The sequence below is a fragment of the Malaclemys terrapin genome, chromosome 16 (genome assembly GCF_027887155.1).
Source record: "Malaclemys terrapin pileata isolate rMalTer1 chromosome 16, rMalTer1.hap1, whole genome shotgun sequence".
Lineage (NCBI taxonomy): Eukaryota > Metazoa > Chordata > Testudines > Emydidae > Malaclemys > Malaclemys terrapin.
Window position 1 is genome coordinate 21,363,830 of NC_071520.1, and position 26,245 is coordinate 21,390,074.

At 38.5% G+C, this 26,245-nt stretch overlaps 2 protein-coding genes across 7 annotated transcripts in view; both read left to right on the forward strand.

Moving 5' to 3' along the window:
- Window positions 1-15,514, forward strand: part of STX2 (syntaxin 2) — a 41,250-nt gene extending 25,736 nt beyond the window's left edge. For 2 of the 3 annotated variants that reach the window (XM_054006642.1, XM_054006639.1), the window contains 5 exons: window positions 2,979-3,052; window positions 3,160-3,297; window positions 5,098-5,208; window positions 10,943-11,068; window positions 12,957-13,045. In XM_054006642.1, coding sequence (XP_053862617.1) covers window positions 2,979-3,052; window positions 3,160-3,297; window positions 5,098-5,208; window positions 10,943-11,026 — 407 coding nt within the window. In that variant the 3' untranslated portion in view covers window positions 11,027-11,068; window positions 12,957-13,045. Of the gene's footprint in view, window positions 1-2,978; window positions 3,053-3,159; window positions 3,298-5,097; window positions 5,209-10,942; window positions 11,069-12,956 lie in introns of all 3 variants that reach the window. The other variant, XM_054006641.1, reaches the window with a different exon arrangement.
- A 3,725-nt stretch (window positions 15,515-19,239) lies between these two features.
- RIMBP2 (RIMS binding protein 2) overlaps window positions 19,240-26,245 on the forward strand; it is a 374,947-nt gene continuing 367,941 nt past the window's right edge. For 3 of the 4 annotated variants that reach the window (XM_054006698.1, XM_054006700.1, XM_054006701.1), the window contains exon 1: window positions 19,240-19,808. In XM_054006698.1, the coding sequence (XP_053862673.1) occupies window positions 19,800-19,808 (9 nt within the window). In that variant the 5' untranslated portion in view covers window positions 19,240-19,799. The remainder of the gene's footprint in view (window positions 19,809-26,245) is intronic. The other variant, XM_054006699.1, reaches the window with a different exon arrangement.

Genomic DNA, 26,245 nt, shown 5'->3' on the forward strand with positions numbered 1-26,245 from the left:
GCATTGGTAGCAGTCTGGCTGTATTTGCCTGACCACCCCACCATTTCACAAGAAATGATTCTGGTGGGAAACTTTAAGTCACTGGTTTTCTGGAGCGCATGTATGGTGGAGCTGAGCAGTCCTTACAGAGAGGAGCTTAAGAGAGGAGACGCCAGGCCTGGAAGCATAGCTTGGGCAGGATTTTGTGGAGGTCCTTATGTGACTAAAGCCAAATCCAATAATGGGGTCAGTAAGTTTTGATGCACCACAACTTGTGCGGACTCTGGAGTAAGGCGGAAGAAGCCAGCACCGTATGATCAGCCAGCTATTAGCAAACCACCAAAGTTTGACAGACCAGTCTGTAAATCTCTGTATCCAGGATTGAATCTTTGTGCTATGTGAAATTCCTATTACATTCAATCTGGTAATATATAGATCTAAAAACCAAGAGTCTCTTTCGTCTGTTAAATTCAAGTTCTAAATAGCACTTCACTCTTTCATGATCTGTTCTTATTACCACTAAGAGTATTTGTTACGCTTCAACCTGCCTCTAGCACTGAATGATCATAAATGACTACCTCATCCTACACTGAACATCTCCAGATACTATACAGAAATTGAAAATGATTGTCATTTGGTTTTGCTGCAGTATCCTAAATCATTTAAATCTTGTGAGTTTAACAGGCTGCCACCACTGCATTACTTCATTGTAACTTATTGCTCTCCACTCAGTGTTTCATACTTGTATTCGTTTAAGTAAAATATTTGTTTTTTTTTAGTGATGACTGAAGAAATAATTCAAGGATGAACCAGTCAACAATTGACAATCGTTTGTGGCCAAAATGTGATATGACTGGTGTAGTAATAGCAATGAAAACAAATGATCGTCTTTAAACTAAATAAATATCCCTTATGTTTTTCCCTGGCTTTTACTTGTATGTTTACTTTTAACATTTAAGAAGTCTGGGAAACTTTGTACTTAAATAACCAGAAGAGATAAATATACTCAAATTATGCCAAATTAAAACTAGGCCATGTTTGAGCACTAGCTAAGCAAGGTCTTCTGGGGGTCCTGTGTCCCATGCAAGTTCTGCATTTCACAGGCTGATCCTGTATCCCTCTCAGGAATGGTATGCAGTGGGGGGGGGAGGGGGAAGATGAACTTCTCAACCCAGAGAGTGAGGGAAACGATTTCCTACTAGAAATCCTACCCAAACCTCTTCTGGCAGTGGTACTGCTAAAGGGGGAAACTCAGGCCTTTGTTTTTGGAGGTGTTTTTCCTTGCCCATCTCCTTCCATCAGCTTGGGGTTCTCCATGTTATGATGCCAACACTGATTAGAAGGTGTTGCAAAGAACAGTGGGTCTAGAGAAACAAAACAGAGACTTGCATGTAGCATTAGAAATACGTGCGGGAAGCAATATAAATAAATACAATACATCTGATTGGAAGGTCTGCAACCCAACTATTCAGTGGGAGGAGCTATGTGGAAAGCAGTAAAACCAAAGAGAGCTACAGTGAATCTAGGACAGCAAATCTGATCAGCTCTCTACCATATTATATGGGAAAGAGAGTGAAGATCTCATGATGTAGTGGAGAATTAAAACTCTTTGTTGCTGCTCCTTTTGTCGTTGTAGTAACTGAGTCCTTTTGTAACTGAGTTGCTGCTTTCCATTGGCTTCTCCTGCCAAGGTAATGACACTTGATTAATTTTTTTGGCAGTTTACCATCCTCTCCACTCACCCACAAGCAAAAAATCCTAAAATATCACAAGCTATAGCTACTTTTATTTAAAGTTATTTAAATTATTGTTTCTGACTAAAGTTGAGTCTTTAGCATTTTGTGTGCACTGAAGACTTAAATGAAGCCCTTTGGTTTAGGATTTGGGGCACCCTTTCCCAGGTCGGTGGGGCTTGGGCAGCTCAGGGTTGGGTCCCTCGCTCCTGGGGTCATGTAGTAATTTTTGTTGTCAGAAGGGGTTGCAGTGCAATGAAGTTTGAGAACCCGTGTGCTAATGTGAACTGAATCCTGTATTAAAATAATTTTAATCTCCTCTTTGTAATCTGTTTTCATTACTTACATAAAGAAAAATTTAGATCCTTATTTTGAAAATAGTTTCCCTAGATACTCATGTGAATTAATATCTTCAATATAATATAGGAGTTGTACAAACATGAATGTTAAATAGTTTATCATTTTATATTAAAGTAATTTTTCCTATTGTGCTTACTAAAAACATGAAAAATGAATTTCATGATTTTTTTTCATTATATTTAACCTTCTATTGTGTCTGCAAAAATATTTGATTTGATTCTTACAATACTACTTACCATCAGAAACAGCTTGAGGAATAACAGTTTGATTGCACAAAGACAAATTTCTATAGAAAACTGTCTTTAAAAACCTCATGTTTCTTAGCTCCCAGTCTCCGCCTTATAGAGACATCATGATAGGGGAATACATTATTATGAAAAATAGCTTTCTTAAAAATGGTATTGTTTTGACCATGCAACAATCTAGAATCATTACCTTCAGGAGGTGAGTTTTTCCCTTCTTTTCTGTCCTGTTACCACAGCTGCAGATATTTTCATGCTACAGAATCTCTCATACATGTGCTTAATGGCTGAGAGACCCCCCCCACTGGCATGAGGTTTGGATGCTAATTGTTATTAAAAACCTGTTACTTGTTGTGGAGTGAAGGTCTGAGTACAGAGTTGTGAGTCATCAACTCCGGAATCCTAATCCTGGATTTAGCACATTCTTCCTGGGATTGTAATATAACTTCATTGCTACCACTTCCCCATAAACAACACAATGAATTCTTGGGTTTGAAAGAGTCAATTAGTTAATGTTTAGTTAACAAATTTTAAGTTGTTTTTGTGTTGTATGTAATTATTGTTCATGGTGAATTCTCAGGCTTCTAGGTATAGCAAAATACCTTTATGTTGAATAGATAAAGTACTATTACTTTATAACCTTAAAATATACTTTTCTTCCTAGCTGGAAAAAACACCACTGATGAAGAACTGGAAGAAATGTTAGAAAGTGGTAATCCTTCTATTTTCACTTCTGATGTATGTATTCACAGCCCACTTTATAGCTATCACATATTCTATTTCTTCTATTCAGGAATATGTCCATCACATACTTATTAGTTATTTCCTATTTTCCTCCTTCAAAGATTATATCGGACTCCCAAATTACTAGACAAGCTCTGAATGAAATTGAGTCACGACACAAAGATATTATGAAACTGGAATCCAGTATACGGGCACTACATGACATGTTTATGGACATGGCTATGTTTGTTGAGACTCAGGTAACTGAACCAATTCAAATATTGTATTAGTAATGAAATGCTTTGCATGTTTTGTAGTTTTCCTGTGAAAACAATACAGGACAGTGACATATTCAAATATCTAGCAATCTTGATAACTGCAATATTTTTAGGTATCATTTTTTGTTTAAACGCTGTAATCGCAACCCTGTAAAAACTAAAGGAAAACTACTGAAGATTACACATCAGATTTTTTTTTTTTTTTTTTTAAAGGCCAGAAGGCATCGTCTAGTCTGAGCTCCATGTCTGATCACATCTGCTAGGGATAGTGAATAACTGCCATTGTGATCCATAAGATATACAAAAATGTGTCAGATGCTAAAGGATGAGATTTTTGCAGTATAGATTTAAGTACAAGTGTAAAACTATTTTTAGTGCTATAGTGTAATTCTTCTTCGAGTGATTGTTCACATCCATTACACATTAGGTGTGCACGCGCCGCGTGCACGGACGTCGTGTGTAATGGACGTGAACAACACATCTCAAAGAACAACAGTTACAGAAGGTAAGTAACCGTTTTTTCCCTGATCAGGGCTAAATAATATGGTGGGTGAATACACTGACCTGAATTCAAATCTAGATTTAGATCATAGAGTAAGAGTAAATTTGGTCTAACTAGGCCATAACAGGCAGTTAATATTTTGAAAACCAACAGAATTTCTTCGCTATTGCAGAAGACTAACGTGGTGGTGGGTTAAATGTTGGGTGAGAAGTGTATTGGCAGTGATGGAGAATTGGTATGCTACATACCCATACTTAGTTTTAATTTCCATTCATGTTAATGGGAGCAAAGCCCATAAGCGGGAGGGTGATAGCCAGTGTCCCCACCTCTCAATTTCACAAATGTTATCTTCATAAGGAGGTGGGAAGAAAAGATCATTTAGGGTTAAAAGCAATTAACTCTATTTGCAGTATTTATAAAAATATGAAAAATTATATTCAGTTGAACTGTATAAACTCTGTTCTTGGGATTCACTGACTTTTTTTTTTTTACAGTGAAAGTAAACTGTGTTAGATCCACTGTGAAAGAATTCAGTAGGTAGTATTGTGAATAATCAGCCTATATTTAGCATATCCTTTTTTAGAGGATTTCACATTCTATAAGTCTGATATATTGCCTTGTTACAAAATGAATAAGTGTGAAAATTACTGGTATGTTATAAACTTGTAGAGAAATGAACAAGTTATTTGTGCATCATTTTTAATGCTTTGCTGTTCACTTCTGCTGATTATTTCTTCTGATGGACAGAAACACAGGTAACAGATCTACTGTAATATTTTCCAGATCTTGCATTTCATTCCCAAAGTTCATTCATCATAACTGAGCTAAAATTCATTATCTACTGGCATTCTAAGTAGTTAGTTTGGAGGAATCCATCTCCTTAAAACCTGTGAATAATTTTGGATGACTATTTTGTAGGTATTCTTGCCGTTTCCATATGCTTCTTCAGATACTTCTGAACTCTTTATGCCAGTTTTAGATTAGCTATTAAAGCATACCTTTCTCTTAGGAATATGCTTTAAATTATCAGTATTTTGTCCCTACCTGCCCTTACCAATATTTTTTCTTTTTAGGTTAAAATGTTTTTCCTATGAGACCTTGCTTCCCATTCCTTTTTTCCATCACATGTGGATGCAAAAATAAAAACTTTAGCCATTAATACATAATTATTTTCCATGTTTAAAATCATTTTGATATGTTGTTTACTCAGGTTCATTATGCAGGGCTCCAGAAAATTCCAGTAGTGGTTTAAAAAAAAAATTTCTTAATTTTATTTTAAGGGTGAAATGATCAACAGCATAGAAAAGAATGTGATGAATGCATCAGATTATGTAGAACATGCTAAAGAGGAGACAAAAAAAGCAGTTAAATATCAAAGTAAAGCACGAAGGGTAAGGTTTTTTTTCTGGATTTTCGATAACTCAATTGATATGGCATAACATAAAGGTAGTTTTTACTGTAGTTAATTTCACATGCTGTAACTTGATGTTCTTTGAGTGCTTGCACCTGTCCATTCTGCTGTGGGTGTGCGTGTGTTCCATGCACCAGTGCTGGAGAGTTTTCCCTAGCAATACTCAGGGGCAGCCCCAACCATTCCCAACCTCCTCGTGCTTCAAAGAAAGAGGTATAAATGATGGAGCCACCTCTCCCTGAGTTTCTTCTTGCCATCCATGTCAGTGGTCAGAGCGTTTGTGTTCTATGGCAAGTTTACAGCTTGGTATTGCCAATCCGTATGCGGTGTTGGTGAGTATGACTATTCTAACTAGGAGGCAATCTGTTTGCCAATAATGTGACAGCGGGTTTGAGTGAACAGGGTTCTTCAGTCCTTTGCTGCTGAGGACTGCCTTGTCTCTCTATCAGCTCTTCAGGCCTCCTTGGACGTGGCAGATTCTGTAGTGAGAGCTATGGTGACAAGTACTCACTGTGTATCAATGCTCCTGGTTGCAGTCCTCGGGGATCCCTGTGGAGGTGCAACAAACAATTGAGGACCTTCCATTCAAGGAATGTGCCTTGTTCTTACCTAAAACAAAGTACTGCACTCCCTGAAGGACTTGAGTGGTTTTGAGGTCCTTGGGTCTCTACAGTTTGGCTGCAAAGCAGACAAAATTACCATCCTCAGTTCCAGCGTAGACAGCAGTATTATCCCTTCTATCAGGCTGACTGCTCTAAGGGAAGGCAAAGAAGGTCACAGAGGAGAAGGCTGTTGCCCTCTGTTTCCCTGGTCTCTTCATCTAGACATCCCCCAGGCCTCAAGGCATTGGTTTGACTCTTAGGTCAAGGACAGCATACTACCAGACCTGGGCCAAACTGATCCTTCTCCTCCCGCAGCCGTACCCCCTGGACAGAATATCCCATTTCCTACATGCTTGGCAGTCAGTGCATCACCTCAGACAAGTGTGTGTGCGAAGCATGATGGAATCAGGATGATACTCTGCATTTTCTTTCTGTCCACACCACCTCACCCTCCAGTCTCTCTTCAGGGACGCCCTCTCATGAGTCTGTACTAAGGCAAGAAGTGCAGACTCTGTTATTGGGAGCCATAGAAAAGGTTCCCCTTCAATATTTTCTAATACCCACAGCTAGAGAGCGTCTGAGACCCATCCTAGACCTTCGGAACCTGAACAAATATATCAAGAACATGAAGTTCTGCATGGCATTTCCTAGATCCAGGAGAGAGAGAGCATGCTTCCCTCGATTTACAAGATGCCTACTTCCTGTGGCCAGGATGGATTGTCACATGGAAGTTCTGAGGTTTGTGACACAAGATGATCATTACCAGTTTCACCAGGCTGCCATTTGGTCTATCATTGGCACAGGGGATCTTTATCCAAGTGCATCACAGTGGTGGCAGCGTACCTCCACTAGAGATACATCCATGTTTATGCTTACCTGGAATATTGGCTATTTCAGGGTTGCTCTGTACACCAAGTGCAGGCTATAGTCCATCAAACTTTGTTCAATACTCTGGGTCTGAAACTAAGTGAAGAAATGTCCATGTTATTGCCTCTGCAAAGAAGAGAATTCAGAGGAGTGGTCCTGGACTTGACTTCTGCCAGGGCATTTCTTCTTCTTTCCAGATTTCAGACTCTACAAGACCTCTGTGTCCCCCTCAAGGATCATCCACAGACCAGAGAGAAATTGTTTAAGGCTCCTAGGTCACATGACCAAATGTACATATATTATTCCTAATGCCAGGCTGCATCTCCAAGCATTGTGAACATGGGTCTGATCAGTCTGTCACCCTCAGTTATCTAGACAAGCTAGTATGCATTCTGGACATGATAGGATCGTCTCTTAGCTGGTGGATGAGCCAAGACAATGTGTGCAAGGGAGTCCTTCTCCTCCCCCCCCCCCCCCCCGCATTGCTTGACTTTAGTAATGGAAACTTCAGTCATGGAGTGGGGAGCACATCTGGGTGATCTTCAGACTCGGGGTTTGTGGACTATACAGGTTACATATCCTCCTCAAGTTGCAAGCAATATTCCATATGCATTAGCATTTCCTGCCTCACATTCAGGGCAAGACTGTCCTGGTGCTCACCAACACCACCACAGTGGCATTTTATGTGAATGAATGGGTGGCATTAGGTCAGATAGCTTGACTGCCTCTTGGCACAGGCTATGGAATTTTTGCATACAGAGCTCCGTCACTCTCAGGACATGTTGCCTGACAGATTCAAAATAGCTTGGCAGGTTGTCTGAGCAGATCCTTCAACATAGACCATAAATGGTCTCTCAACCCAGCTGTTCTAGTTTGTGTTCTGCATACGAGGGTTTCTGTTGGCCGATCGGTTTGTAGCCTGGCAAAGCAGAAAATGTCCCTGATTCTGTTTCAGGGTTGGTCAGAGCCCAGAATCAATATCCAACACTTTTCTGTTTTTTCATGGGACAAGAACCATCTGTATGCATATGACAAGGTCATGGCAGAATGATCCTCATAGCTCCAGTCTATCTGAGACAGCCATGGTATTCAGACCTACAAAACCCATTCACCAACCCTTCCCATTACCAATAACCAGAGACCTTGTCACACAGAACCATGGTTTGGTGTTCTATCAAATCCTAGTGCCGCACCTCATGGCATGGTTCATCAGTGAATGCACAAGATATTTTTTGCTCAGTGGTTGTCCAGAATGTTCTCAACAGCAGGAAACCTTCCACATGAGCGGCTTAACTGAGTAAGTGACAGTTCTCCATCTGGGTTAGGGTTACCATATTTTGAGCCTCCAAAAGGAGGACACTCCACGGGGCCCTGCCCCCAGCCCCGCCCATGCCCCAACTCCGCCCCTTCCCCTGCTTCCCGCGAACATTTGATTTGCAGGAAGCCTGAAGCAGGTAAGGGGGACTGTGGGGGGAGGAGGCGCGGCCCAGGTTGGCCCCCCCGGCGTTTCCAGCCTAGGTCGGCTCGGGCCCTGGGGTGCCGGCCCCGGGCCTGGCCCCCGGCCGAGCACCCCCGGCCCGCCCAGCACTGCCGGTCCCCGGCCTGGCTCCCGGACCCCCGGCCGAGCACCCCCCAGCCCCGCCGGCCCCCCAGCCTGCTCAGCACCCCCCCCAGCCCCCGGGCCCCCGGCCGAGCACCCCCCCGGCCCCGCCAGCCCCCGGCCCCACCGGCCCCGGCCCCCCTGGTCCCCGGCCCCCCCGGCGCTCAGTGTCCCCAGCGCTCGGTGCCCCCGGCGCTCGGCCCCGGTCCCCAGCACCACCGGCGCTCGGTGTCCCCGGCCCCGCCGGCGCTCGGCCCCCGGCCCAGCACCGCCGCCCGCATGTCCCGATTTTCCCGGACATGTCCGGCTTTTTGGGATTTTCCCCCGGACGGGGATTTGGAGCCCACAAAGCCGGACATGTCCGGGAAAATCCGGACGTATGGTAACCCTAATCTGGGTGGCCTCCCATAATGCCACCTACTCAGAAAATGACTCAATTGATTCTAGATTACCTCTCACTTTTTAAGGAATCCGACCTAGCACACACTCTGTTATGGTGCACATGGGGCCATCTCAGCATTTCATGCTCAAATTGATGGTAAGACTGTGTTTACTCACTCTATCACGAAAGGTTTAGATTATTTCTGCCTGTGGGGATCCAGCACTATCTTAAGATTTGAATTTAATGTTGTCTGCTCTTATGAACCCTTCTGTTGACCTTTCGCATCATGCTTACTTCTGCACCTTTCACCAATGGTAGCTTTCTTAATGGCTATTCTCTCCACTACGAGCATGAGGAATAGAATGCACTGATCCGTAATATACAGTTGTCTACAAAGACAAAGTTCAGCTACGTTTCTCTCCAAAGTAGTGTGTGATTCCCACCTGAATCAGTCTACAGATACTTTCCAGTTTTCTTCCCAAAGCTGCATACTCATAGGGACAAATGAAGACCCACTCTCCTTTCCCAGTGCAGTGAAGTCTACTGTGGCATTCCACTGTGAAGGAACTGAGGGAAACACTGGGCAGTTCTTCCTTTTATACTTCCCACTTAGGAGCAAGAGCAGCTCAGGCATGGGTGTGGCTGTCCCTAGTAGTACATCTAAAGCCCCAGCACCAGTGCGTGGAGGACATTACCCCCCCCCCCCCCGCTGTAATGGACATGTGCAGCACATCTCGAAGAACAACATTTATGAAAAGGTAAATAACCTTTTTTGTTTTACTTTCTATACTGTAAGCATGTGAACATACAAGAAATAACGCTTAGCTTTTTTAGAGTTTCTATGTATGGGTCAAATGAAATTGGATTGTAAAATTTATATTCAAATTGTTAATGGTCTCTATGTCCTTAAAAAGTGAAATCAATTTCTTTACCAAATTTCCTCTTCCCGTCTGTTATACACTCCATTTGTTATTACAGGATATAGCTTACCAAATTTGTTCTGAATAGACTTTAATGTGAATTGGAATATTACTTCTGAAGGGTAGAAACTTGTGGGAGGGGAATATATCACAATTCACATGCAGTAAAGATTAACTTTTTTTCATTAATACAAATTATTTCTGAATGCATAAAAACTGTACACCCAAAAGAAGTGTTTAAAATGTGTCACTGGTAAGTAACTTCTATGGCACAAAGTTATTCAGGAGTGAAATATGTTTATAAAGGCTTAGAACCTCTATAATTGAAAGACCTATCTGGACATGTGGTTGTAATAATATATTTAAAAAAATAATTTTATTTTTCTGCTAACATTGTAAATCTCCTTTAGCGAAGTGGAAATTCCATTCATACTATATTATTTTCAAAGATTCAGTGGCCACAGTTTATCATTGACATGCACTTCTAAAAATGTATGAATCATCATAATTTGATGGGCATCATACATGGTTCAAAGAAATGAAATGATGTGATGTCATTGGAAAGGTTTATTTTTAAAAGCCGCATTTAATTCACTTGCATTGACACTTGAAAATGCTTCGTGTTTGAATATGCTTCTTCCCTTCAGCCCCCAAGATGAGTCATTATGAAGTCAATAATCTACTAAAACAATTGCTTTTTGACCTCTGAACACTAATGGTTTTGCAGTCTAGCATCTGCATTATAGTAATATTCTTTTAAAACTGCAATGGAATTTTGTGAGTTATGTAATATAGTGTGTGTGGTGGGGGGTGGCAAGGGAGACTACAGCAAGAATTTTATTTTTGTTCTTGGCATGTTAAGTAGTTTCAGAGCAGGCAAGTCATATGGAAAGACCTGACTCTAGCTAGAGACACTAGAATTGTACTTAGATTATTTTATAGATAAATAATCTTTGGTTTCAAGAGCAAATTATATACAGTCTGTTTGAGGTGTACATATTTTCTGTCCCAGTACCCTCTAAATAAACCTATTTTTTTCAGTATTGGGAACTGTTAATATGTTTAAAATGAGGTAGATATCAGATATGGGAGCCCAGATGTTTCCTTGTAAATGCTGGCAAAAAAGCTAATAACTCTGACATTTGCAATAAACTCTAGCCTCACTAGATTAGAGATCCTTTTAAGAAACCAAGTGGCAGTCAAAAATGGTAGTCAGGACCATTTCAGGCTTCAAAAATTAAGGTGGTTCTAAAAAGATTGAATTTCTTTTCTAAAGATTGAGAATAAATCCAGAGCCTGTTTAACACTGTTCTGAAACTAATCTCCTTGCTTTTCTTTGACAGAAAAAGTGGATAATTGTCATTATATCGCTGGTGTTGGTTGCCTTAATTGCTCTAATTGTTGGTTTGTCAGTTGGTATTCGATGATGCTTGGATAACTTCAGCATGCATATCTCTGCCAATGCGGCAGTAAGTAACTAATCAACTAATTTGCTTCACTGTTGTTTATTTTTGAGAACTCACTACGCAAACAAGCTATCTTGTACCAACCCTTAACACATATACAGTGTAATACTAATGACCAGGCAGTGGGGATGGACGTGATGAAGTAGTGAATCTTGTCAGTCTCTAGTTTCTATAAAAGCCCTAAGGTATATTCAAAAGTAGATATCTTTTGAATTATGAAAACTGAGATCTAGTGGTAATTTTATGTAATTTACAGATTTCACCCTCATTATGTAAGATTTTTTGAGATTTTAAAAATCAATGGGACAGATCCTCAGCTGGTGTAAATTGTTACAAGCCTGTTAACTTTTACATGGAAAATGTACACCAGCTGAGGATCTGCCCAAGGTGAGAAATCATTTTCACTTGGAGTTTAACTTTTATCACATAGTGTGTTTACAATTATAAAGAGCTTTCAAGACAGACCCATATTACGTATGCCACTCTGAAGCCAGAGTGTGTTTTGCAACACAAGTGAGTTAAGATTTCCCAATTAGAAACCAGACTTTTTAAATCATATGCTTTCTAATCAGCTCTTTTATGAGATGGCAATATTTAGAAGTGGGAATCTGCACAAGATACTAACTCTAAAATAACAACGCAAATTTGTGTTTTTGAGACTTCTCAGCCTTTTTCTATATGAGTGGAACAAGTTATTGTCATCTAGGTAGCAACATTTTCTTCAGTCACAACCTACACTGATGATCTGCAAGGATGAAAAGGTCAATGATTCAGAACTTGAAAGGGAAACTCTATTGTACTTATGTTCTTAGATACTCTGTATACTAAAAGGATGATCATACTGGGTCAGAACAATAGTCTATCTAGCTGGGTATCCTGTCTTCGGACAGTGACCATTGCCAGATGCTTCAGAGAGAATGAACAGAACAGGCCAATTGAGTGATCCATCCTCTGTTGTCCAGTCCAAGCTTTTGGCAGTTGGAGGTTGAGACACCCATAGTGCGGGGCTGTGTCCTTGACCATCTTGGCTTATAGCCATTGATCAACCTATCCTTCATGAACTTACCTATTCTTTTGTGAACCGAGTTATACTTTTGGCCTTCACAACAGCCCATGGCTACTTCTGTATCTTTAAAACCTGGAAATATTAACATAATTAGAAGCAGCATTCTCTTTCAAACAGTTCATCAGGAATAGTTATTTAAACTATCACTTTTTTAACATGGAGTGTGTTTTTGTTGTTATGAATACAATACCATCTCAATTTGTAGTTTAGTAAATCCTGTCATTTGCATATTAAACCATAGAATCAGGAGCACTTAATCTTGCATTAGCCTATGTGACACATCTAGTCCAATGAACCCATTTTGTTCTTCCAATAATTACTGGTGAGCTATCAAGTATGTAATAGTTGCTTATTGACTTTCTTACTACGTTCTATTCAGCTCAGTATGTGTTAATAAGAATGAACAACAAGTATCCAAGAAAAGGAGAAGATAAGTAGTTTCGCAAATTTCCAGTTACGACTGCAGACATAAACATGCTTTATCAACTCAGCTTCCATGTGTAGCAAACAGTAATTTATCAACAGAAGTTGTTTATGGATTTAAACATGAGTATTCCATGAAATAAAACACATAGGTGTTAGGCAAATATTCAAAAGTTAATTTAAGACTGCTGTGATTGACTGCAGTTATATGTACAATTTGGAAGAGAAATACTGGCAATAAGTATGTCATTGTATTGAGGTGCTTTTCAAAAAACTTCAACTACATCTCAACATTTTCTGTCCATATATACTATTCGCTATGGTTCTGGAATGTGCATGTACTACTTAAAATAGATTTAAAATCTGAGATGATACATTAATGTAGATTTTTCTTTTTTGCAGAAAATGACATTCATAATTATTTGTGTAACTGTCTTGGTTGTGATCCTTGGAATTATCCTAGCAGCTACATTATCATAGCAAGCACATTCCAAGAGTTTAAGAATCTTCAGGCTCCAAATCACATCTGCAGTGAAACCAAATATCCTAACTTTTTTGTGGTAAAAGATGCCTTACTCCATGTTACACATGATGTTCAATGCTGACCTATCATTAGTGATTTAAAGATGAAAACACAATGGTACCTAATGTTTAATCATATCTGTAAATCAAAGTGTATATGGGAAATGAATTGGATTTTCATCAGAAACCACATGGATCTGTCAGTGTGAAGCCTGCTTTTAATGGTTTTGAACTAAAGTGATTTGGGAATTCCATTTTTTGATATTTCAGTGTTATAAACACAGAATTTAATTAGGGAATTGTGGAACTATTGAGTTTTGGCTATTTGGTATAATTTTTTCACTTCTAATGCAATTTTAATCAAGAATCACATTTGTGTTCTCTTCTTGTTAACAAAATAATTGATTCTCTGAGCACTGTTTTGTAGGCGATGTAGACATAACTTTACATAAAACATTTACTGGTTAGTCATCTTGCTCTGTCCAGTTTTTATAGGAAAAAAATTCCCTCTTCAACTAATGGTGCCTCATTTTATTTTAAAAATCAATTTGTGCATAAAGATATTATACAATTCTTTTTAATTTGAGGGGGAAATCCTGCTTCCAGAAAGCTTATGAAGCAACCAAATAGCGTTCTGTTAATAGTGACTATAAAATTTGAACTGTTTTTAACCTCCCCTCCCCCCAACTAAAGATTGTTTAGAAGATTGCACTTAAGTCCATTTCTGCTTGTTGCATTATGTTAGAATTCTTAGATTTTGTGGGGGGGGGGAAACACTAGTTATTGTGAAGTTTATTGTTCTATTTACTTTATCAGATTTATTGTGCATAATTGCTTAAAATGTGTGTCTAATCTATATAATCAAGACAGTTGCTGCAATGTTTTCCTGGTATAAAAATGCAATAATGAAGCACAGATATAGTATTTGAACAGTTTGGGAAGATATTCCAAAATAAAATTTGTTGTGCATGTGAAACTAAAACTGACAGAGCAATTTAGCTTTACAACTTTGACCAGATCGGCATAAGCCACATTTCATCTTGTTTCTTATAGAGCAAAAATCAAGACTTAATTTTCAAATGTTTGCAAGTGGTGGTGAGAAATGATAGTAATGAATAGGTTTCCTTAATTGCATTATGTTTAGATTTGCTAATAATACACTGATTTGTTATGAAATTTACTTTTGTGAATTTATGTAACAAGTATGAAGAGTTTAGTAATAGCTATCATAACAGATATATTGCTGCTTGTAAAGTTTTAAACATTTCAAAGTTAACCAAAATAGCTGAATTTAATGTTACAGGTTATTTTTGTTCTTGTATCATTTCTGTGTAAAATATTTATAATTTGTATTTTGATTTCCCATTTGAATATGTTCATATAGATATGTAGATATATTTACACTTAAAGTGAAATAGAAAAAGAAGAAAGCGTGCCTTCTTAAAACATGGTTTACATCTCTTCATTTTTCTGTTTTAAGATGGTTACAAATATTGTTTTGCTTTAGATAATGTTAAATGTTGCAACTTTTTAGTACTGCAGCTTACTGACTCATTACACATTAAAATGTTCTTGTTTAAAATGTCTGAGAAGCAAGTTATACATTAAAATGTAACTAATTGAAATGCTTAGTAAGATTTACAACGTATGCCATCTGTTGAAGGATATTCCTGCTTGATGCTGTCCAAATATACTGTGAAATTTTCTTCAGATTGTATTTTGCAAATGGTGATCCATGGTGAAAGCAGATAGGAACAAATAGGCTTCTTTAGTTGCATTTTGTTTGGGATTGCTGAATAAGATCTTGATTCAGTAATTTTATCTTGAAAACACTTGTAAAAGATTATTCATGGACTCTTACAAATCGGCTATCAAGAAATTTATTGAAATTTTCATCTTAATTAATGAACAAATTTCTTTACCTTTCCTTGAGTTCGGACACCCAGGAGTGACTATGCAAAATACTGACAGTTGGTTGACTTGAAATGGTCAGTTCTTAAGTAAAATGTATTTTTATTTAATAGCTTTGTTTTCTAGTATTTAGTAATAAAACTTATTTATAGAAATGTACAGATTATTCTATTTAAGAAAAATATCAGATAATGCTGTTGACAGACGTGGATTATCTACATCAACCAAAAAAAAGTGTGTAACTTTTTACACTCATTTGCAAGAGATTCTCCATTCAGAATATAAATTGAAAGGGTCATTTTTTACTACTTTATATTTGTTCATATACTTGCCTCACAATTTTGTTTTTTAAAAAAGAAAAGAAAATACAAGTATATTTCAAATTCCACACAGGTGTGCACATGCTTACTTCCTTGTCACTTCAGGAGCAAAGAACTGGTTTGTAGTTTAATTTAAAAAAAAAAAACCCTCTAATTTCCCATTCACTAATAAATTTATCTATGCAAGCATTTCACTTGTGACTACTTTATGTTGGTGAGTTTATTGTAAATGTTTACACATTCTACTGGAAATATTTCATTGTGGGTGGCATGATTCTTAAAGCAATTGTAAAGTCCCAATAAACAGGTGTATAGGAATGAGCGAGAATAAGCCATAGCATCAAGCACTTCCTTTCAAAAAATCCCTGCCAAGATCCTGAAGTAATACTGCAAATACTTATACATATGAGTAACTTTTATACATATGAGTAACTTTAGAAGAGGAAGTAATCCCATTAGCTTTTTTAAAAAGCTGAAAAACAATTATTTTTATCAAACAAAATCTTGAAGTCAGTCGAGCTACTCATTTTAGCAATGGTACTCCTGTGATTGCAGGTTCAGGTGCTTGGTTTGTTTTTTCAAATTCCTTATAATGTTTACTGTAAACTGAAGTTAGAAATTCCTACAAACTCACAGGAAGGAGGGAGTTCCTGAAGGGCTCTGCAGTTTGGTATCAGCCTATTATTATACATGGAATCTTTCTCCTCAACACTGCAGGTTTAATGTTATCTTGTGTCTGCTTCTACTGCTTCAACCCAAATAAGAGACTTTGAAGTTCACTCTTGGTAGAATAGGAGGTTGTATAGCTGATTTTGTCTTATTTTTTTTTTATATGCATTTTTAGAAATTCGATTGTACATACTTGGATAGGTGCGGTTCTGTAAACTAAATTTAGCAGCGACCAGAAGGTGTTACCATCCATTCCAAGGGCTGTTCAGTGACCTGCATGAAATTGATTGTTCCTCTCCTCCAGTTCTTAATGGGCAACTATCCACAAACACTAATTTGCACACTTTTTGATCAGTCTGAGTCACATGGACTGGAGGGACATAAAGACAACAGTAGAGGCTTAATCCATGTAGGTCCGAGTTGATGCAATTAATGAGGAAGCTGAGGAAGTGATGACTGATTATAATAGTACTGCATAATGATCAAGTGGGCAGCTCAGAGCTGTCAGTTGGTAATTTTGGCTAAGCACTACAACATGCAAATTCCTTCTGACTTTTTGTAGAGCTATAGTATCTTTAATATGTATGCACAGCAGACAGGGCCTTCTGCTCTCAGATGAAAGACTCCTGTTAACTGCATGGAATTTATTTATTTGTATTACTATAGCACCTCGGATGCCCAATCATGGGTCAGGGACTTGATGTAACTTAGATGAATGACATTCAACCTTGCTGGGATCTGTAGCTCGGCTTCCAGATAGCCTTTGTCATTTCAGATCACTGAGGGTCAGATTCTGATGCACTTAATCTGATTGAACAATGTTTAGTCTATGAAAACATCACATTGAGTTCCATGGGATGTCCAGCAGACAAAGGTACTATTATATGCAACATGAGTAAAGGTATCTCACTCTGGCCATAAATCACACTATCAGTTAGGGCTGTTAAACTAGCAGGTGTTGTGGGTGCCAAGTTCCCTAGTTAGAAAAGCACAAACTCTGTGGCTTGAAATACTTCTCTTATGTGAGGTTCTTCAGAGGAACAGTTTCATTATGCTTACAAACAGGAACTGGGGCACAGAGATCAAGGTCAAAATATGCACTAATTTTGGTACCCTCTCATCTCGCCAGGGTGTTGAGAAGATTGATAAATATTTGAGTGCTATACAAAAGCCCATAATGAAATTAATAAATGATCTTCAGAGTAGAATTTGAGTAGTGTACAGTAAATGAGGCCTGGGGCCATCCATTGCACACAATTCTCATTAAGTGAACACTAGCCATCCTGAACGAGGCAGGGCCTTACGGGGAAAAAATAGTATGTAACCATGTAATTAAAGATTGTGTTCATAATAATGAATATGTACAAGCAGGTTGAATTAAGGTTGCAGAGGCAACCTTAATTCTGGCTTTTCCTAACTCTTGAATGCTTGACTTTGCAACTTTTAATAATGTTGTTTTAATCTGTTTGGTGTGTAATACAATTAATGGAGTTGAATCATAAGAATTTATTACTGTGTGAATGCAGAAATGTATTGGCACCGGAACAGAATGCTGGTAGCTAAAGATAGAGTATTTCTGCCCACTAGTGGTGACTTTCAAACCAGACATTAACAGTGTTATACGTAGAAGTTTTCCTTAATGGTAGGAGAAATACATTATTTTCTTTAAAAAGAAAAGAACTTACTTCTTCCCTCAGCCAAAAGGGCTAAGTATCTGCTTAGCCAGGTCTCATTTATGCTAGCTACTGAACACTGTCAGAGAAGCCACTGTATGCACTGTACTTTTGAGTTCAGATGTGCACCAGGGGCATCCTCTCCCTTAGTCTGTGCACTTCAAAGGGGGTGCTGCCTTTATTGGCACTTTGCGGTTCTGATGTGCGCTAAAATACACTTTTCCATGAAATTACTCTCAAGATGAAAATACAAGATTAATAGCACAATTTTGTGTCTACATTAAAGCTATTTCTCCTTGGTGTCAGAAATAGTATATGAAAGTAGTGGTTTTGAACTTAGCATTCAGTTAGGCTAAACTGTCATCTCACTGAAAAGGGTTGAGTGACTGGCAGAAATGTCAGAGCTGGGGAGTAATGTTTGCTTTTCTTCAAAGGTTTGTGCTACCAAACCAAACATGATACTCAAAATTGTTTATTGTTCATAGAGGCATTTCTGTGGTGCTCCTCATTACAGTGCATCTGTGGAAGAGTACAAGAAATTAAAACAAATGGACTAGGGAAAATACTTGAACTATATTCTTTTAAAAATCAACATTAATAGTCTCTTTTGCTTCACTTTGTGCCCTATGTTACAAAATTTGAACAGCCAGATCTTTAGGCATTAACGTTAAGTTACAGTCAGCAACTTTTTTTTGCTCTGTGGGAATAAAGAATGCATAGCCACTTTCATATTCAAGATATTTAAATGCACAATCCTGCAAATGTACACTTGAGGAACTTTACTCAGGTGTATAGTTCCAAGGAAGTCAGTAGAATACTCTTATGTTATTCAGGTAAGTATGTATTTAAGTGTAAGGTTGTACTTGAATTTGAATATTGGTTGTTGCAACATCTGTACTAACAAATGCAGTAGTTATGAGCTTTACTTCTTTCATATGGCAAGAGAGGTGACTAGCAACATTCAAATAACCAAGTCCAGATTAGTGAGTCACTGGTGGCTTTGGGAGTGGCTTGATTCAAACCTGAGATGCCACTCGCAAATGACTGAATCTGGCACTGACTTACAATATGGTCCCTAATTTGCAACTGGCATCCAGTCACATGCATTGTCTTACACGTCTGGAAGATGAAAGAGATGACCGCACCTGCCATGCAATGTTCTAAAATGGTTCAATTCAGACCATTATTTTCAGACTAGGTTGAAGCTTGGAAGTTCTTTTGTATGGTCTGCAATCAGATATTTGTTTGGGACATTACCATTATCCTAGAATTCTTTACAGCGTGCCTCAGGATTGAATGAGAATGCTTTAACAGCTTTATCCCAATCCCAAAAAAGCTTGTGAGATTCAGATATGCTCACAGCATGGGATGTTTGAATCTGGCTAATTTGTAAGAGAACATTAACTAGAACACAAGTCTTATGCCGTAGTTTTTATTTGGAAAATACATTTAGGTACCTGTACACATTGTATTACGCTCTGACAGAAACACGTTTGGGGTGAGACTTGAAACTTCCTCCTGGATGGATACCAGCAACTATTACGTCTTTCATCTAAAGGCAACAGCTTTTCCAATGAAGCATCCCTTTAGTACTGCACTGCAGTGTTTTCAGGGATGTAATCACAATAAAATAAAGGGGAAATCCAGCCAGTGGTGACGGTAGAATGGCTGAATGGGGATGTGTGGAGTAAGCAGACTTGTTTCCCACTTGAAATTTATCATTCTTAAAGTGCCATCATTGATATTGTTCCTTTGACAAACCAGCACAAAATGGGAATTGAAGCACATTTACTTTGGACGTTCTTCAAACTACAGTTAACTAATATCAAATGTACTCTGTGTTCTTGTGACTCGTATGTCTTTCTAAAAATAATCATGGCACTCTTCCTCCTACTCGGGTCAGTGGGTCAGTCTTTGCACCTGTGAAGCAACTCAAACTTTTTTGTCATGTACAGTGATTGGCTCTTCAGTTACATAGTGCCAGTCACAGACTATTTTGGGTAACGCTATCAAACATGCAGCGTCTGAATCTGCAAACAGCAATCTGGGTTGAAGACCAGATAATCTGAGGAATATACAGTAGAATCTCAGGTGTGCAAGAATAAAAGTGCTTCTTCGATAGATTATTTTTCCCCCCAAAAGAAAAAAGAATGGAAATAGTAAGTATTGTCAAACTATTGAGATGGGTACTTACTCTATTCAGTGTGTTTCATACTGCCTTTAAATGCTGTGTTCAGTTTAATTTAATTCACTGAGAATAAGGGGAATTATGTCTGTAATAATAAAGTGTCTGTTGAATGGGTTGCCAATTACAAATAGCTAAATGTATTTCAGACTTTTTTCATTGTAGGTTAGGAACAAAACCTTTCATCACTTACACACAAATTGTACAGTTGCTATTTTTCTATACAGTTTCAGTCATAAGATGAAGGACAAGGAAATGTTTGATAGTCACCACCTGGGAGCTACTGTAACTTGAGAAAAACAAATCTAAACAGAGAACTGCCCAATGTCAAACCAGTACAGGGAGTGCAGTGTAGAGAATAGGGGTGTACCCTGAAACATGATGTCTTGAATTTCTCTAACTCTCAAAAGTAAGTGTAAAGCTGATTAGTTCAAAGGCCTTATTCTGATCTCTCTCCGGTTTTACACTAATCACTTGATGTTATATTGATGGATATTGCATCAATAGAGTTACACTAGCATGATATCAGAATGTCCATTGAATTCAGTAATGTGACACATCTAAAACCTCTGAGAATCAGAATCTGGCCCCAAGGAGAACCTGTTGCCTTGCTTGATCATAGACCAGATTTTGTTAGCTAAAAGTTTAAGGTGGTTATTCTGACGGCTAAATTTCAGGCTAGAAATTTAAACTGCCCTGAAAAATGAACCTACCACTAGCTTTTAAAAATTGGATTTTGATATTTTTAACGCGATGGAGAAGTGTAATTCTGAAGTTGAACAAAACCTATTTTTAAGCTCTAGCTCACTATCTCTGGACTAGATTGTGATCTCCTTACTCATGCTGAATAATACCTTACCCCATGAAGTCAATGGGGCTTGTGAAGTAAGATACTACACCGTCTGAAGAATGGTATTTCAACTCTGGAAGTCAATGGCACCATTCCGCCTAACTTGTAATTCTATCCAAGTTACCTCTGGCCTCCACTACCCTAGTATCTGAACACCTCACAATCTTTAGTGTATTTATCCTGACAACACCCCTGAAACAGGGATGTGCTATTATCCCTATTTTACAGCTGAGTAACTAAGGCACAAAGGGACTAAGTGACATGGGCAAGATCACATAGAAAACTGTAGAAGAACAGAGAACGAAATAGAGTTCTCCCAAGGCTCAACCTATTGCTCTAAGTAATGAACCATCTTTCCCCCTCAGTTTCTAATTAGAAGAAAACCCTCATTTTTTTGCCTAAGTTTGGCCCGCAAGAAGGAAGTGATGTAATTTTATAAAGGATAATCTTAGTGAAGTAATTAATATTTATACTGCATCTTAACAGGTATCGTCAAGGAACAAAACTTGTAAGAATTCCTGTTTTCCCAGCTCAACTACTGGTAGAACTTTGTCATGTAACAGTGTTTCTTAAAATGTTTTGAAAAGTAAGCAGTTATATGTTGCTGGTTATTTCAGCTGGAGGAAGGAAACATAATACATGTATAAACCCCATTCTTTACAGCATACCTCAGGATTGAATGAGAATGCTTTAACAGCTTTAGTCCAATCCCAAAAAGGCTTGTGAGATTCAGATATGCACACAGCATGGGATGTTTGAATCTGGCTAATAGAACCTTGCCACCCCATTGAATAATATTAATTACTGGGAACTGGAGGTCCAAATTACTTTGATAGCTTTTGAAAAATCTCAAGCTTCATCCTAAAAGTGCCTCACTTTATAAACAGTAATCCCCACAACACCATTGTGATTAAAATGTTATCCATGTTTTACAAAGGGTAGAGCTGAGGTAAAGAGACTTGCTGAGGGCCACAGAGGGAATTTGTGTCAATGCTTGGGCTAGCTGGCAGGTGTTCTCATGGTTAAATCACTGGACCTTACATCTCTTCCCAGACATCATTCAGTTACATGAGTGTAACTGGGGCCTGGTCTACACCTAAAATGTAGGTTGACCTAGCTACGTCACTTAGGGCTGTGAAAAATTTCACATCGTGCATGACTTAGTTAGGTTGACCTACGCCCACTGTAGATGCAGCTAGGTCAGTGGAACAGTTCGTCCATCAACCTAGCTACTGCCTCTTCAGGGGGAGGATTTACTACAGCAATGGAAAAATCCCTTCTATCATTGTAGTGTCTACACCATAGCTGCAGCTGTGCTGCTGTAGTCCTTGTAGTGTAGACATGTCCTTAGGGCTGAATTAGTCCCCTCTTGAAAGTTACAAAAGATTGTTATGGATGACCACCTGGAAAAAATGATATGCTGGATCTCTTCAATCCCTGTCCAAGCTATGATAAAAGTTGAGTGCAGTTGACTATATAGATGCCTAGTCCTGAGGCAGAAAGTATCATTTTTTTCCTTACAGTAGTTCCAATCCTCCATCAATTACACATTCAGAAGTGTCACAGCCCTTCCCTCTGCCACTCTGTTCATTTGGTGATTGGCAAAAATGTTATTTCACTCTATAGTTCCTCTTCAGAAGAGTAGAGCAATCACATAAAAATCACTTAAATCAGTATTTTACAGTGTAGAGCTTTTTTATCAGGGTGTTGCAATATTACTTTTTAGACACCTATCCCTGAGAATTTCTGCAGAATAATGCATTAGATCAGTGATTCTCAAACTTTTGTACTCGTGACCCCTCTCTCACAGCAAGTCTCTGAGTGTAAGCCCCCTTATAAATTAAAAACACTTTAATATATTTAACGCCATTATAAATGCTGGAGGCAAAGTGGGGTTTGGGGTGGAGGCTGACAGCTCATGACCCCCCATGTAATAACCTCGTGACCCCCTGAGGGGTCCCGACCTCCAGTTTGAGAACCCCTGTATTAGATAGCTGATGTGCATGGGGAAGGAATACTGAAATACTGGGCAGTTTGACCTACCATTGTAGTGGCTCCCTGTCATGATCCCTCTCTTCTCATAAAGGATACTTAAGTATTTTAAGAGCCTGTTTTTATTTTAATTTAATCCAAAGCTTTTAAAAATGGGGGAAGTGGGCAGCTTGATTTAATCTCCTGATCCTAGCTGGATCAATGAGATCTCTTAGATGTTTGTTGCCTGGGACCTTCTATTTTCCCCACTCCGGTTCTGGCATATATTTACAATATGGAGTAAGATATGGTTTAAGAGTAGTTTTGACACTAATGGAGGATTGTAGTCCCATGTATTTCACAACCCCTTGCATCATGTGAGCTGCATAGTCTTGAAGAGTTCTTTATAGCTCTTTACCTATTCCATTTGGGGGGTGTGGATTTCTATGATAATATAGGTTCTCTTTACTACCATGCTATCTATCAGGATTTGAACCCAAGGATGAATCTAGGCAGGATACTTGAATCCCATGTGACCAGTGATTCTTTGGGCATAAGTGTTATCAGGTTATGCCATATTGACTTTGCAGAATTTGACTGGTTCCCCATACTTTATTCTAAAAATCTGTTGGGCTCAGAGAAAAATCAATATTTTCCCCCAAATGCATTTGATCTGCCTTGACAGAAGGAGAATTTCCATTTAGTTGGCCTGACTTTCAGTGAACTTGGGGCACTGCTTTGAGTTATTTCTGATGTGTATGGAAACTGCCTGAATAACTCTGCACTCTGCATTTGGAGTGCTGGACTTATCAGTGGGTAGTCTGGCATGCATAACAGAACTAATAGATCATGCTAACTTTATATTTATATAGTTCCTTTAATCCTGAAGGGTCCCAAAATGCTTCATAAATCATAAGTGCCTCATTGCTATGATATTCCTATTTCTATGGTGAGAAGAAGCAGACAAGTGGACAGCTGTTGTAGAACTGAGGTGGTAAGAGGAAAGGAAAGTGCGTTTTGCCTAAGGACAAGATCACAAGCTCTTTATCTTTACAAAAAAATCATGAAAACTTTAATGGCCATGCAGGCCACTGCTTTACTCAGCTGTAAAAGAGTCCCACACCCTAAACTGGACAGAATTTTGATAATGAAGATTACGCTTATACAAAACCTTGTATAGGAAAGTCCAAATAGAAAGGGGATGATTTAAACCAACAAAAGCAATGAAATGTAGCACTTGAGCTGGTTCATTCATTCTAAGAAAGATGTCTGACTGACCACCTAGGTAATCCTGTGGGTTGACAATACCTAGGCATTATATTTTGAGCTTTAAATCAGGATTTATGGGTTTATTCCATATAATATTAACTCTTATTTATGTGAAATTAACAATGTTTGCTGCTGATATTCAGAGGAATTATATATTGCACAATTTAAAATGAAGGGCAGACTCGTATTGATGCAACCAAGAATTCAAGTAGAGTATAAATTGCTGATTCAATGTCAAACTGTCACACACTCCTCTTTGTTGAACTGGCGGTAAGGATTAGCCAGAGATTTAGTTTTTTGTTGCTGCAAGCCTAAATCGAGCCCTAACAGAGTAGAGCACTCAAGTCCTCTCTATGATTAGCTCAAAGCAAAAGAAACAGCCAGGAATTGTTAATTATCCCAATCCACTTAATCTTGGTCATCAAGTAGTGATGGCTACAAACCAGGAACACTGTGGAAAGTTAGGAATCAACTAAATGTCTTGGGCTAACTGAACTATTATTGGAAATTTAGTTTTAAACCATAGTCATTAGAATATTCTTTAACAATAATTATTCGGTTCACAGAATTGAGCTCTGCACATTAAATACTGAAGTACCACAATAATGTATTAGGTGGTCAACAGTGGAAATAAACTAGTGGAGGAAGGGAACTGGAAATTACAAAGGGGCCATATGTACCAACACTTGCCTCACCGTGCATCCTAAGGGAATTTAGTGTAGAATCTTGGATACATCTATGTAAAGAGAGAATAAAGCTTGTTTTCATAGTAACTCACTGTAGTGTAGAATGGTGCCATGATGGATTAGACCAGTGGTCCATCTAGCCTAGAATTCTGTGTCCACCATTGGCCAGTACCAGAATCATCAGAGGGAAAACTAAGAACCACCAAGACAGTATAAAATGCGCAAGTTTACTGATTACCCTGGAGTTTTGGAAACTGATCCCTGGGAAAAATTTCCTTTTCACCCTCTTCAGTTAGTGATTAGCTTTTGCCCAGAAGCATGAGAGGTTTTTATATCCTACTGATTGATATATAGCATAGTATTTTCAATTTGTTCTATCCTATTCTTTATGCATACTGACATTTTGTCTTTTTTTTTTTTTAATTTATTTATTTATCAGGACATGTGGATCCATCCATGATGATGATCAGGTCTTTTTCTGAGTGGCTACAGTTAATTTAGAACCCAGCAATATGTATGCGCAGTTAAAATTATTCCTTCTGATCTGCAATACCTTGTATTTATCAGCAATGTATTTCATCTACCATTCTGCTGCCCATTCACCTAGTTTTGTTAGATCCCTGTCCTCACAGCCTTCTCTATGGAGTGTTGACCAACCTAAGTAATTTTGTCAGCAGCAGATATTGTCCTTTCACTGCTCTCGCTTTTCAACTTTTCATTGATTCATATATAAAAACAATCCCCACTTCTAACACAAACGTTGTGGCTCTTCACTGTTAACCTTTTACTGGGTAGAAATTTGTTTTTTCTGTCTCTGGCTTGGGCCAGTTTCTAATCCATGCTGTAACCTTACCTTTTGCCCCATGACTATTTAGTTTCCTTAATGGCCACTTGTGAGAAACTTTATCAAAAACTTTTGAAAGTTCATGGCAAGGGCAAAAAGCATCAACCCACTAAAGTGCTTCAAATTAATTTCTGTGTTGGCTAGGAAAGTTGCTTCATGAAGTAGCATGAAAGGTCACTGAAGTCTTCATTTTGAGTAAAGATCGTGGGATTTGGTTTCATGATACTTTTTAAAAGGATGGTAGAACATAAGTGGCAGGTGTTTCTCAACAACAACAACAAACACTGCAGTGAAGAATTCTGAGAAAGTCAAGAACAGCAGACTTATATTTTACTCTTTAGTAAATAGGAAGTGTTTAGGTTTATTAGGCACACTATATATTACATAGGTGGGTGCTATTGGTTTAAACAGCTCTGGTCAAATATAAAATGTTGCTTCATATCATATGGCAACTCATCATTTGTGATCCTCTTTTTAAAAAAAAATACACTTAGTTTCCTGAGCTATTCAGAAGCTTACAAAATTATGGAGCTTTTCATCGTTTGTAGATGAAAGTCAATCCAAGTTGATAATAACCAAAAATTGTTACTATCTGACTGCTATTTATTGTGGGCTCTTAAAAATAGGCTGGTGGCTCAATGCCTAGGGGAGAGATTATAACATCACCATCACCAGAGCGGCCATCAAAATTGCCCTGGCCTCCACTTCCCATCTTGGCAGGGAAGAAGCCAATAGCAATGGTCCCTTTTTAAGAGCGCTACGCATTACCAGGGTAGCGTGGGGACGTTTTC